Consider the following 15558-nt stretch of genomic DNA (forward strand, 5'->3'; position numbering starts at 1 on the left):
GTCTGGGGCTCCCCCTTCCCCCTCCCGGAGAGGGGGGGAGCTGCACAGACAGCAGCGCGGTGATGTGTGACGTCATATTAGCTTGCTTGTTTTCTGTTGGGGAGTTCTATCCACTAGTTCAGCTTTTGGTAGCAATTTTAACCAGAATAGGGGTTTGTTTTGGAATGCTTACCTTTCTGGATGCTTGACCTGGTCGATGACAGACATAAAATGCGTCCAACCACACGGGGGTTTCTATAGGCCATTGCTCCCCTTGCCTCTCTGAGGGTGCCAGGTTCTGGTCGTGGTCCCCGGTAGGCCCTAGAACTCCATACAAATGACTGATGCCAAAGTCTGACATTAGCATATCAGCCTGGTATAGCTCTGGGGAGCCTCCGGGTCTCACCCAGAAAATGGCGTTTCATTACATTCAACGCTGGTTTTTTGTGCACAAAAGGTCCCTTTTGTGACATTATCATACCATCTTAGATTATTACATAAACATTTTCATCTATCCTTCACACCTTATTGTAACATGTCAGCTAGTTACAGAGAATGTTCTATTTCAAGAGCTATATATTTACAGTAAGTCATTATACATTAATGGTAGATTTTATCGCTAATACATAATTGTTTGAGCAGTGTGTGTAGAGATCCTTTACTGCTAGAATCCACTGAATAAATCATCTAAATTATTGGGACTGGTTAAAATGCCTAAATCTTTATTTTCTACAGCACAGGAGGGAGATGCATAATAATTTACATATGTAAAATATTAGAGGAGCTAGTTCCAAACCTGCACACAGAAATAACATCACACAAGACCAGAAGGTAAGGCAAGATGTGCAGAATACCCCCATTGAAAAGCAGAGGTGCGATATGTACTTAGAGAGAGAACTCTTATCAACATCAGGGGCCCGAGACTGTTCAACACGCTTCCACTACACATAAGGGGCATAACTGGCCGACCCCTCACAGTGCTCAAAAGAGAACTCGATAAAAACCTCTAAAGGATACTTGATCAATCAGACTGTGATTCATACATCAGGCTGCAAGAAGCCACTTCCAATAGCCTGGTTGACCAGATATTAATGAGCTTCCAACTGCCTCTCAACACCTCAAGCCAATTTTATTTGCTAATGACACAACCTTCATTTTCTCCAGTCCTAACCCTCTAATTCTGAATGACACAGCAAATACTGAACTAAATAAAGTCCATCCTTGGCTAACTGCTAACAAACTCACCCTTAACATTGATAAAAGACTATATTTTGTTTGGTAATAAATCCTCTATTCAAATTAATCAAAGAATAAACAATATCCATATTAGTAACAAAGTACCTGTAGATGGTAAATTCCTTGGCGTCCTCATTGATAACACGCATGCAAAATACAATAGCTAAGAAAAATTCTAAAACAGTTGGCATTTTTTCTAAAATCAAATACTATGTATTTTTTTTATTTATTTATATATACAAGAGTTGTTACATTCTTGTACAGCCACTAGTACGCGTAGCGTTTCGGGCAAGTCCTTAATCCTATGTTCCCTGGAATATGGCGCCATGAAAAATCGTTTTTACAATCAAGTACCCATTTTACTGTTGAGTTAAACAGAGGCTACAGTTAAGGATTTGCGCCCAACAAATCCTCCCCGGCCAGGATACGAACCCAGGACAAAGCGCTCGCGGAATGCCAGGCGAGTGTCTTAACCATTACACCACAGGGATCACATTGTATTGCAGGCGATGAGTCACAATAACGTGGCTAAAGTATGTTGACCAGACCACAATCTGGTCAACCACATTGTATTGCTTTATTTTTCCACATCTTACCTAAAACACTGTGTGACTTTAGGCATAATATATACTTGCTTTATCTAGAAATCCAACATTCTGCCCATAACTCATTTTGTATGTATGTACTTTTCCCAAAATAAAATTATCTTATCTTATCTATCTTATCTACCATCAACCAGGAGGCCTGTTCAGAGACCAGGCCATGAAAACCTTGACCCCTGGTTACTTGGCATGGTAACCACAAGGCAAGGTAACTCTACTTCTGTTCCAGTGGTTCTGTCCTTTATATCTTGGTTGTTCTTGGATCAGCACTTCATGTGCAGACCATGAGTTACAATAAAGTGGCTGAATACATGATGACCAAACCACACATCAGAAAATGGAGAAACTATGACATTTTGTCCGTCCTGGGCCATTATCAAGTTGTGTTTGCAGAGTGGTAGACAGTTGGAACAAGTGAGAAGGTGGTGGATGCCAAAACTGTCAGTAGTTCCAAAGAGTTATATAACAGAGTACTGGGAGGATGGGACACCATGCACATAGTCTCATCCTGTAACTACACTTATGCAATTACCTGTATAGCTGACATTATTTGTAATCACACCAGGCTCCCTTAATTCATGAGCACCATTAAAGACCTGGATCAGGATCTAACACCCTCAATAGAGGCAAGATTGTCTGGGATTTAAAATCACTACAATCCCCAAAGAGAAGACCACCAGAAAGGTAGAGCACACCAAAACAGAAACCTGCATGCTAAATATTTGCAATGTTGTCCATAACTATGCAAACAATCATTACCAGAACCAAATTCCATGGACCATCATTCATATGCACCACCAGGTGGCACCACTGGCCACCAGTGGTTTCAATACGTCCCTTCACTCATTTTTGCATTTGGTACCCTATTGACAAGATCCATGCTACTCCACTGGGATCTGTTTGTCCAGACAAGGTGTAATGAACATCTTTTGGACTTCATTAGGCATAGGGGCCCCTGTTGATATGATCCTTACTCTTATGTTTCACATGTGCATGTGTGGAGCCTTCCTTTGTGTGTGCCCTGAGTGTTCACTATGGCTGCATGGGATCAGAGTTCCTTTGCCTTCCCTGCCCCTGCCTTCTAGGAGGGTTATCCTAGAGTTATTAGAGTTAGAGGGTTATTCTAGGAGGGTTATCTTTCCTGAGGTGGTTAAGGACCACCTATTTGGAGTCTCCTCCTCTCAAGGGGCTTCTTCCTAAATAATGCATGGGTCCTCTACAACACCCAGAATAGGAAGGCTTTACTTGCGAGCTCTAGTTGCAGTCTTGCTTAGCCATTATTTGGGGGAAATGTGCTATTGTGCCACATTGTGACCCGGTAAGGGTCTGTGGCAACATACCACTACCCTCACTGCATGTTCCCAGGATGTGGGATGGAGTATGTCATGAGACACTCAGAGCACATCACTACTTTGTCTGGAGAATTGATTATTCAAGTGTTGTAGTTTTGGAGAACTATAGAGTGGTTCACCAGAAACAGGAATTTCATTACATTTGCCACTTACTATTTTATCAGTTTTGGGTTTGTTTATGATCTCTAAGCTTCCATTTCCTCATAAAGATCAAGATTTTGATGTATCGAGGGGTTGTATCTTTACATTCAATACTTGATTATTTACATGGCACTTCTGCTTTAGCTGTGTCAGACTCTGAGAACATTTTTTGTGTAATGGCCAAGTTCTGTTGCAGCCCTTTAAACTGTGTGAGGTCAGGATAAGTCTTACACTTTAGACTATTAAAGATATAGAGTATGCATGACGAAGTGAAGCACCTTTATATTTACCATGTTAAAAGATTTAATAATGGGGACAGAAAGCTGTCTAGGACTGGAGTTTGCTATTGTTCTGATTGATAATTTATGTTAGTAATTATGAATCTGAGGTAATCTAAGGTGAACTCACTGCAAGTACAGTACTATACACTTTACCTGTGGTGTGGGACATCCAGTAGCAATGACTTTGGGTGTGGCACATCTTGTCAGATCAAAAAAGAGTAGGAATGTTTTGTTCTGAAGTTCACCTCTACCACACACTCGACCCATGCTGTCAGTTGGGTACAACAGACGTGATGGATCGCCATTGAGTGCGGCTGTTGATTATAAGAGTAATTTAATAACAAATATGAAAGTTAATAAATAAATCTACCTCTCCTAATTATTCCCCTCATTATAATTATATTAATTCACTACCCTCATGTACATTATTCTGAAGTACTTTTTAAAAAAATACAGAAACCTTAGAAAGTTATTGACATTCATGGACGACCGAGAAATAGTTATTGCAGTTTATTGAAAAGTTTATTGAAAAAGTTTATTAAAACATAATATCATTTTAAAGAAGGAACCTTTTTCTATTTAATAACACTTGAATGGACACTGTACATGTAATATCCATAGAGATATTAACCAGAAAATGACTGCTAATTCGGCACCAACCAGATCTTTGTGCCAGTATCTAAATGAAGCGAGACACATCACCCAAATTTAACAGAATTTCACTAGTATAATCACACACACAAATATATTATGGTCCATATTATATATCCCTTCATTTGTAATAATATTAGGTAACACTCACAAAGGACTTCTGAGCAGCCACCACCTATTAGAGCCAGTCTTCTCCCAAATGACTCTCAGAGAACTTACAACTAGTAAATGACTTGCCAGTCTGTCATAAACTAACATGGTACTCTGCTTCAGTTGCAAGATACCAGCTGGACATTAACATAAAATTATTAGTAGCAATAAGAGGTATGGGTACAGACATTTGTGCACTAGTAGACTTGAACCAATATCTAGCTTACTAAATGGAATTCGAATCACAAAACACCACCTTGCTTGGTCATTTGAACTTATGGCACCTAAAAGAAGAATGTGAATCTGGGAGCTGATGGGGCTCCCCACAGAAGTCTACAAGAACTTTACAAATGGTCAGATGACTTTTCAATATTGAAAAATGCAAAACCTCATGTAGGCCATAACTCAGGAGTTATTTTAATAATAACCTAGGTTTTTACACACAGAAATCACAATTGCGTGAGGCATTAAGTGAACAATTCCACAAGGGCTCTTAATCCACAAATCCACAAGCTCAGTCGATTAAGGCAGCGTCTGGGATGCTCTCAGACGCAGGTTCGAATTCTCGTCACGGCCCTTGTGGATTTGTTCAACCTAGATTTTTAATATAACCAAAATTTTAATATAAAAATATCCTAAGTTATTTTAAAATAACCCAGGAGTTATTTTCTATGAGTCACCAATCATGGAAAATTGCACAAGTGGAAGCTACAGTAAAAGAGCAAACCAAACCAGAGGAATAGTCACATGAATCTTTGACTTTCATTTATTTATATACTATATACAAGAAGGTACTGTACATTGGGTTTTGAGAGTGTATAGCAATGATGATTTTACATTCTTGTAAAGCCACTAACTCGCATAGCATTTTGGACAGGTCCTTAATCTAACAGATAATTTTAAATAGGTAATTTGTAGAACAATTTGAAGAATGTTAACAGGTGTATTGTAAGAAAATTAACAGGTACATTACAATAAAATTTATGCATTATCAACAGGTACATTGTAGCATATTTTGTGGATTAATTTCAAGGTATATTGCAGTAAAATTTGCATTCAAAGCAACACTCATGATATAAGATGATAGCAGTGATTACAATGGTGAAGTTGTGTGGCTTAGGCACATATATTGGGGGAGTGGGTAGCACAAGATATGGCGAGAGTTTGAAGCACTAGGTAGGAAACTATGAGGATGAAATTAGGTACTTTTTGGTTTTACTTTTGAATTAGGCATAGGTTAGACAGCTTTTTAATTTGTTAGGGAGTGAGTTCCATAGACTAGGTCCCTTTATTTGCATAGAGTGTTTACACAGATTTAGTTTGAAAAACTAAATGGAAAAGGAACTTGAAAGAAAAGAAAAGAAAATGGTTATTCAACTGTACAAGTATCTTGTGTACCCCTTAACTGAATTACTGCATCCATGCATAGTGACATCACCTTCAAAACGATATACTGAATCTGTCATAGAGAAAGTTCAGCAGTGACAAAATTCATCCCAGAATTGAGTCAACTTTCATACCAGAACAATTGAAGGCCACAGGACTACCAACACTGCAAATCAGACATGAGAAGGCTGATCTCATTCAGACCTATAAAATACTAAACAAGTTGGAGGATATTAATCCAGACCACTTCTTTAAAAGTGGAAATGTAATGCATACAAGAGGCAACAACTTCAACCTCAACAAGCAAGAGTGTAAGACAGAAAACAGGATATACTTTTTCACCCACAGGGTTATAAATCCATGGAACTGCCAACCCACCGAAACCGTAAATGCCAAGACATTACTTTAGTTCACAATCCATTTGGAAACAATCCTGAAAAAGAATGGGAGGACCTTTGAAAAGCTGCAGGCTTCCTGCCCCCTATCGAAGCCTACTAGTGAGATAGTGGTCTTCAGGTAAACGTACAGCATCCATTCTATTGTCATTTTTTTTAATATAATAAATAATAACAAATAACATTTTATTTAGGAAAAGTACATACATAGATGCAGAGTTACAAACATACTGCTGGATTTATAGAGCTAGTACATACAATACCTAAAGCCACTAACATGCATAGCCTTTTGGGCAAGGTGTGGAGGGAAAACACTTAGACTAAATTTAATAGTAATTGAGAGTAAAGTATAAATTGTGTTGAAAAAACCAGCGTTGAATGTAATGAAACGCCATTTTCTGGGTGAGACCTGGAGGCTCCCCGGAGCTTTACCGGCTGATATGCTAATGTCAGACTTTGGCATCAGTTATGTGTATGGAGTTCTAGGGCCTACCGGGGACCACGGCCAGAACCTGGCCCCCTCAGAGAGGCAAGGGAAGCAATGGCCTATAGAAACCCCGGTGTGGTAGGAAGCATTCTATGTCTGCCATCGACCGGGTCAAGCATCCAGAAAGGTAAGCATTCCAAAACAAACCCCTATTCTGGTGAAAATTGCTACCTAAAGCCGAACTAGTGGATAGAACTCTTCAACAGAAAACAAGGAAACTAGTATGACGTCATACGTCACCGCGCCGCTGTCTGCGCAGCTCCCCCCTCCCCGGGAGGGGGAAGGGGGAGCCCCAGACCTCCCATGCCGGCTATCCACCCATCAGTTCTGAGGCTGGATGTCAAAACACGCGAAAAACTGCCGACCGGAGGGAGGGAGGGTTGCCGGGGAGCCTCCGGGTCTCGCCCAGAAAATGGCGTTTCATTACATTCAACGCTGGTTTTCTGGGGGGAGCCCCGTCGGCTCCCCGGAGCTAACTACCCACAGAGGAAGGTCAAAGGGACAGAACCGGGAGGCAGACACCACACACCCCCCACGGAAGCGAGACAACCGGCAGCAAATGCAAACCCAAGGCGCCACAGCCCCGAAAAGTCCCGGGAACAACACGAGAACAACGAGCAGCAAGGCCCCCGCACGAACACCAAAAATCCATGCCCGAAAGACCGCAAGGCCACGTCGCCCAGACGGCAGCGAGAGCAGCGAAGCCACGAACGCCACAGGCATGAGGGAAGAACACGGGCAGCTTAGCCGTAAGAAAACGGCTGACCACCCGGGACACCATCACCAGCGAACCGGGAAGAACAGAACCGGATCAACGCAAAACGCGCTCCGGACCCAAACGCCGTGGCACGCAAACAACAGCGGAGGGCCGCCACTGAACACAAAACACGACACACCCCCGGCCCGACCAACGAAGCACCAACAAACCCTGGACCCCTCCAGAACGCAGCAGCCCCACCCCGCGCCAGAAAAGATGGAGACCGCTGCCACCGAACAACCAAAACGCTAAAACCGAAGGAGCAAGAAAACTCAGCGACTCGACCCCCAGAGGCAAAGGCCAAAAGGAAAGAGCCGACGAAAAAACACACCGGAACCGAAGGGGCACTACCAACCGAGGAGAAGACAGAGCACGCTGACCAGAGACCAGGATGGTGCAAGCGCCGCACGAACAGGCCGGAGATGAATCGACGCACAAGACAGCTTACTAACGGTGCAGAAGCAACACCAAGACCGAAAGCAAGCTGAAGCGGCTTCGCCAGCGCCGCACGAAAAGAGACGACAGTATGTGGCAAGACAACAGCCCCCAACCCCCACTAGAAAACCAAGCCGAGAGTAAACCAAGCTAACAAGAGTAACCACCTAAGAAGGGACAGGAAAAGGAAGGACCGCCAAAATACCCCATACTGCCGCCAAGAGAAGCACGCAGGTGGGACACCTACCACAAAGCCACCCGACCACCAACCGGAGGCGAGACCGTGAGGCAGAACATAAGCAGCCCCGACAAGGCCCCTCCGAGCCCAAGAAAAGGCGGAGCCGTGGGAAGACCTCGGGCGCCACCACCGAAACCCAGGCGGCACAAGGAGATGGAACGCCTGCCGAACAGAAAAACTCCCCAAAGCATGCAAGCCCGCCAGGAGTTCAGAAACGACGGGTCTGACGCGAGACATCGCAAGACCCCCCAAAAAAAAAAAAAAAAAAAAAACAGCAGGGCAAGCTAGGAAACCAAAGAAGGCGGAAGGGTCACCGCCAGAACAGTACCCGAACCAAGGGGTACGAACAACTGCAATAGACCGAGACAAAGAAGCACATCACAGGACACAGGCTGAAAAACGCCCAAGAACACACGCAGAACACCCCTGCTGCCAAGGAGGCAGGAAGAAAGAGCAGAAGCACAAAAACCCCAGGAGAACAACCAGGGGTGGACAATCAGGCAGGGACAGAAAACCCCCACGCAATCCCCAGGCACAAAACAGCAGCAAAGCGCCACACCACAACCGGACACAGGAACAAGGACACGCCACCGTGAAACACGGTACTAATGCACACGTGCAGCAGCAGCAACAGGCACCACCGCAACATGCAACATGTAAATAGCAACTCCCTTCTGCAAAGGCAGAGAAACGGAGCAGGCAGACCCCAGACAGGGCCAACGGAGACACGACAAAACCCAGCAGGCCCAGAAACCTGCACCAGGCGACCGACGGCGGAGAAACCCCGCTCGATACCTGCTGGATGGGGTACTGGGAGCTCTTTTACACCCCAAGCCCGGCCCAAGGCCGGGCTAGACCTGCCAGAGGGTGGCCCACCAGGCAGCTGCTAGGAGCGGCCCGCCGGCCCACATGCCCCCACAACCAGGATGGGCCAGAACTGCTATACGAAAACAGGCTAGTGTGCCCTGGAAGTCCACGGACGAACCAGCAAGAAGGCTTATGCTCGCAAGTAGGTCGTGTAACAAGCACAGACCTCTGATGGTAATACAGTGTTCCCCAATTGTGCCAATAGCACCACTGCACTCCACTGATACTATCCCGCAAGTTCTACCAGATAGACGGGACCCAAGAGCCAGAGCTCAAACCCTACAAGCACAGCCAGGAGCCTTACCAGGTGAGTACAGAACCAACCCTACAACCCCTACACCTCACAACATGAAAAAAGGTGGGTCCCCTGAATGACTCCAGCATGGGTTGGACATGCACATGAGGGGGGGACAGGAAGGGTTGAAAAAGGGAGTCACTGGTGTGCGAACGGTCTCAGTCGTACAAAAATATACCTAAATAAAGACAGGTATATAAACAACACCACATCCAGCGCCCGGCCAAAAGACGCCAGACCGCAGAAACTCACCTGGCGAACGGTGACACGAACTTGACACGACTCAACCGTGCCCAGAAGAACCTGGGAGCACCGCCAGGTGAAGACGCCAGAGCCGGACCCGCAGGAGAGCAGGGAGAGGCAAAGGAGGCGGCCCACACCCATGACACAGGGAAAACCGCGGTGTCCTCCCCACAACTGGGAACCAGGACACCCCCGGAGCGAAGGGGCACATACCGCAGCCAGGGAGAAGAACGAGAGGCGAAGCACCGTAGCAAAAAGGGTGCAAAACACCAGCACTGAAACACCGCCCAGACCAAAACAAACTCCACGGCGCATGCGCATAACACGCTGGCCGAACCGCACAACCCTCTCTGCAGGAAGGCGCCAACCAGGACTACTGCACTAGAAAAGTAACCAAAAGAGGAAGCAGGAACAATAAAACCGGCCAAAGAAGCAAAGAGCCCAAAAAGGAACCCAACCGGGCGACAAGTAGCCCAACAGGGTGACAAGTAGCCCAACAGGGCGACAAGTAGCCCAACAGGGCGACAAGTAGCCCAACAGAGCTACAAGTAGCCCAACCGGCTCATAAGTAGCCCAACCGGGCCACAAGTAGCCCTAAACGGCGACAAGGACGAGGAGCCGACAGACGTTCCAATAATGTGGGAAGTAGTGAAAAACCTTCCCGAACCATCGAGAACACAGAAGCCAACACTAGTCCCGAAGGCACACAAAGGCTCAGGCGCACCCGAGATCAGAAGTCACGTAGAACCCCATCGAACGGGGAAACATGACGAAAACACCGTCCTAAAAAAGGGTGGGAGGAAACATCCACCCACAGGACGGAACCAACCGACTCAAAGGCCAAGGAACCGAGCCCGGGGAGAGGCCGACGTCCAACAGCACGTATGGCGAGTGGGGAGGAAAGACCCCACTCCGCGTAACCACAAGCCCCGCTAAGAGGGGGATAAAAACCCCCATGGGGTCCAACGGGGCCAAGGCCCCCCAAATCAGCCCCTCCCCAGCCCCAGGAACCTACACGACAGGCCCCGGGGCCGAGCCATTCCCCCAAAGCCCCGGCCGTACCAGAAAACCGGGGCAGCCATGAAAACACTAAGGAAGGGAGCCCACTGGCAGACTCATACAACACGGCTGGAGGAACAGGCTCAAATGCCCCCGTCACTATCCCGGAAGGGGAATTCCCCGAGACTGCCCGAGTCTCAACACCATCAAAAACCCCGCCCCGAACCTACAGACGGTAAGGAACTGGATGCAAGCAGGAAGGGTGATCCAGGGGAAAGACAAGGGGGCGTGGATGGAACCGAAGCAACAAACGCCTCCAAGTCCCAAAACGAACTACAACGGGGCAGCCCCGGGGCTCCCGGGCAGGAAATCACGAGAACGTTGCCACCACCAAGGCTCAAGTGCAATGCTCCTGCTGCCCGCACCAGCTTTGTCAGCACGACTGGGTAACTGAGCCACAACGAGCAACCAAACTCGCAGGACTCCAGGTCGAAGGCGTCACCGACCCCACAGGCATCAGACGGACGCAAAACAGAGTCACCCAGAGACAAAGGGTGAGAGCAACCCTCAACTCGCTGGAAGCGAGGGGGGGGGCTCTGGGGTCACATCCATCGGACCCGCGCGCCCCAGGGGTTTCCCAGGGTCCCAAGCGTTTACTATAAGAGGACTCGCGCTCAGGTAATCCCAGGCAGGGTACTGCTAACTGGCATCCAAAGCTACCAAACAACTTTCTAAGAGCTGAACCCCCGGGACGTGTACACTCACGGGGACCTCGCAGGGGGTACCACCAGAAAATACTCAGAACACAAGGGACACAAGGGGCAAGAACGAAGGCAGACCTCCCACCAGGTAGATAAACAAAAAGAAAAAGAAAACCCCGCAAGAGGACAGCGTACCCAAGCGGAACAGAGCCGGCCGCTATGATTGGTAAAGACAAGCTGCACAGTACCCTGCACCCCACCAATGCAAAAACTGCCCCTTACTCTAAGGCGAACAAGGGAGACAGAACACCCGAGCAAACAAAGAGCGGCCGAAAACCAAGCAGTAAATGGCCAAGCAGGGGCAGGACCCAAGGAACTTGTGGAAGGCGGCCCCAAGCCCCAAGGGCAGTACTTACAGGGCACCTAGGGAAGGGAACCCTAGGCGCATGCAGCCCGAGTACTGGAGAATCACTCCCGGCTCACGCACCACCTAGAAAACAGACACCACACTCTAGGTACAGTGCTGAAACAACCACTGGAGCCGGAGCACATAACCGTGCCTATAGCATCAGCCGAAGAACTGATGGGTGGATAGCTGGCGTGGGAGGTCTGGGGCTCCCCCTTCCCCCTCCCGGGGAGGGGTGAGCTGCGCAGACAGCGGCGCGGTGACGTATGACGTCATACTAGTTTCCTTGTTTTCTGTTGAAGAGTTCTATCCACTAGTTCGGCTTTAGGTAGCAATTTTAACCAGAATAGGGGTTTGTTTTGGAATGCTTACCTTTCTGGATGCTTGACCCAGTCGATGGCAGACATAGAATGCTGCCTCCCACACGGGGGTTTCTATAGGCCATTGCTCCCCTTGCCTCTCTGTGGGGGCCAGGTTCTGGCCGTGGTCCCCGGTAGGCCCTAGAACTCCATACACATGACTGATGCCAAAGTCTGACATAAGCATATCAGCCGGTAAAGCTCCGGGGAGCCGACGGGGCTCCCCCCAGAAAAAGGGAATAAAAAAAAGGGGGTTGAACATGGCAAAAATCAGCAATTGTACAAGTTGGTCAACAAACAGCATTGTTTAGAATAGTAAGACATGGGTTGACATTTAGGGAGTAAGGTAGGTTACATGGAGTTATTTAGGTAGTACTTAGTTCTACTCTTAAACTGGTTGAGAGAGGTACAGCCTTTGACATGATTAGGGAAGCATTTCTAGTTTGGCTAAGTCGCACTCTTGGAATATCAAATAGGTATTTGTTTCTGGTGTGATGCCCATGGGTTATAACCTTCTAGGAAACTTTTAAGGTCAGGATTGACATTGCAGTTCAGAGTTTTAAATATGTAGAGTACACACGAGAGGATGTGCAGTGACTTAATATCTAATAAATTCAAAGATTTGAGTAAGGTTGTCTCAACATGTCTAACATATTCAAAGATTTGAGTAAACAGTGCTTCCTCTTAATTTTGATTCATAGTTCGAGTTTTTGTAATTTACACATGATATATTAATAAATATATTATAGCTTTTTTAGTCGATAATGAATGTCAATAATGTTTGTAAAGTGTCCAGAAACTGGTACCTATATGTATTATTATTCAAACAGGAGGAAATTTATAAACATCGGTGTTCCACAGGGCAGCATACTTGGCCCTCTCCTCTTTCTCATCTACATTAATGATCTTCCAAATGCCTCGCAACACCTCACACCAATCTTATTTGCTGATGACACAACTTTCATCTTCTCCAGTCCTGACCCTCTTGCTCTAAATGCCACAGTGAATACTGAACTAAATGAAGTCCATCTTTGGCTAACTGCTAACAAACTCACCCTTAAGATTGACAAAACTTTCTATATTTTGTTTGGAAATAAATCCTCAAATGAAATTAATTTAAGAATAAACAATATACAGTACAAATCAGTAGTAAAGTTGTTGGTAAATTCCTTGGTGTCCTCATCGATAACAAGCTGAATTTCCAGGGACACATTCTAAATATAGCAAAAAACCAGCGTTGAATGTAATGAAACGCCATTTTCTGGGTGAGACCCGGAGGCTCCCCGGAGCTTTACCGGCTGATATGCTAATGTCAGACTTTGGCATCAGTCATGTGTATGGAGTTCTAGGGCCTACCGGGGACCACGAGCCAGAACCTGGCCCCCTCAGAGAGGCAAGGGGAGCAATGGCCTATAGAAACCCCCGTGTGGTTGGAAGCATTCTATGTCTGCCATCGACCGGGTCAAGCATCCAGAAAGGTAAGCATTCCAAAACAAACCCCAATTCTGGTGAAAATTGCTACCTAAGCCGAACTAGTGGATAGAACTCTTCAACAGAAAACAAGGAAACTAGTATGACGTCATACGTCACCGCGCCGCTGTCTGCGCAGCTCCCCCCTCCCCAGGAGGGGGAAGGGGGAGCCCCAGACCTCCCACGCCGGCTATCCACCCACCAGTTCTGAGGCTGGATGTCAAAACACGCGAAAAACGCCGACCGGAGGGAGGGAGGGTTGCCGGGGAGCCTCCGGGTCTCACCCAGAAAATGGCGTTTCATTACATTCAACGCTGGTTTTCTGGGGGGAGCCCCGTCGGCTCCCCGGAGCTAACTACCCACAGAGGAAGGTCAAAGGGACAAAACCGGGAGGCGGACACCACGCACCCCCCAAGGAGGCGAGACAACTGGCAGCAAATGCCAACCCAAGGCGCCACAGCCCTGAAAATCCTGGGAACAACACGAGAACCACGAGCAGCAAGGCCCCTGCACGAACACCAAAAATCCATGCCCGAAAGACTGCAAGGCCACGTCGCCCAGATGGCAGCGAGAGCAGCGAAGCCACGAACGCCACAGGCATGAGGGAAGAACACAGGCAGCTTAGCCGCAAGAACACGGCTGACCACCTGGGACACCATCACCCGCGAACCGGGAAGAACAGAACCGGATCAACGCAAAACGCGCTCCGGACCCAAACGCCGTGGCACGCAAACAACAGCGGAGGGCCGCCACTGAACACACAAACGACACCCCCGGCCCGACCAACGAAGCACCAACAAACCCTGGACCCCTCCAGAAAGCAGCAGCCCCACCCCGCGCCAGAAAAGATGGAGACTGCTGCCATCAAACAACCAAAACGCTAAAACCGAAGGAGCAAGAAAACTCAGTGAACCGACCCCCAGAGGCAAAGGCCCAAAGGAAAGAGCCGACGAAAAAACACACCGGAACCGAAGGGGCACTACCAACCGAGGAGAAGACAGAGCACGCTGACCAGAGACCAGGATGGTGCAAGCGGCGCACGAACAGGCCGGAGGTGAAACGACGCACAAGACAGCTGACTAACGGTGCAGAAGCAACACCAAGACCGAAAGCAAGCTGAAGCGGCTCCGCCTGCGCCGCACGAAAAGAGGCGACAGTATGTGGCAAGACGACGGTCCCCAACCCCCACTAGAAAACCAAGCCGAGAGTAAACCAAGCCAACAAGAGTAACCACCTAAGAAGGGACAGGAAAAGGAAGGACCGCCAAAATACCCCATACTGCCGCCAAGAGAAGCACGCAGGTGGGACACCTACCACGAAGCCACCCGACCACCAACCGGAGGCAAGACCACAAGGCAGAACATAAGCAGCCCTGACAAGGCCCCCCCGAGCCCAGGAAAAAGGCGGAGCCGCGAGAAGATCTCGGGCGCGACCACCGAAACCCAGGCGGCACAAGGAGATGGAACGTCTGCCGAACAGAAAAACTCCCCAAAGCATGCAAGCCCGTCAGGAGTTCAGAAACGACGGGTCCGACGCGAGACATCGCAAGAACCCCCCCCCCCCCAAAAAAAAAAAAAAAAAAAAAAAAAAAAAAAAAAAAAACGGCAGGGCAGGAAAACCAAAGAAGGCGGAAGGGTCGCCGCCAGAACAGGACCCGAACCAAGGGGCACGAACAACTGCAATAGACCGAGACAAATAAGCACATCACAGGACACAGGCTGACCAACGCCTAAGAATACACGCAGAACATCTCTGCTGCAGAGGAGGCAGGAAGAAAGAGCAGAAGCACAAAAAAAAAAAAAAAAACCAGGAGAACAACCAGGGGTGGACAATCAGGCAGGGACAAAAACCGCACGCAATCCCCAGGCACAAAACGGCAGCAAAGTGCCACTCCACAACCGGACACAGGAACAAGGACACGCCACCGTGAAACACGGTACCAATGCACACGTGCAGCAGCAGCAGCAACTTGTAAATAGCAACGCCCCTCTGCAAAGGCAGAGAACGGAGCAGGCAGACCCCAGACAGGGCCAACGGAGACACTACAAAAACCTTGCAGGCCCAGAAACCTGCACCAGGCGACCGACGGCGGAGAAACCCCGCTCGATACCTGCTGGATGAGGTACTG

The 15558-nt window shown here is 47.8% G+C and overlaps 1 protein-coding gene across 5 annotated transcripts in view; it reads right to left on the reverse strand.

The window, feature by feature from the left end:
* Ctl2 (Choline transporter-like 2) overlaps positions 1-15558 on the reverse strand; it is a 357612-nt gene that overhangs the window by 172376 nt on the left and 169678 nt on the right. For all 5 annotated transcript variants that reach the window (XM_045763943.2, XM_045763948.2, XM_069313744.1 and 2 more), the window contains one exon: positions 3745-3905. In XM_045763943.2, the coding sequence (XP_045619899.2) occupies positions 3745-3905 (161 nt within the window). The remainder of the gene's footprint in view (positions 1-3744; positions 3906-15558) is intronic.

The sequence above is a fragment of the Procambarus clarkii genome, chromosome 76 (genome assembly GCF_040958095.1).
Source record: "Procambarus clarkii isolate CNS0578487 chromosome 76, FALCON_Pclarkii_2.0, whole genome shotgun sequence".
Lineage (NCBI taxonomy): Eukaryota > Metazoa > Arthropoda > Malacostraca > Decapoda > Cambaridae > Procambarus > Procambarus clarkii.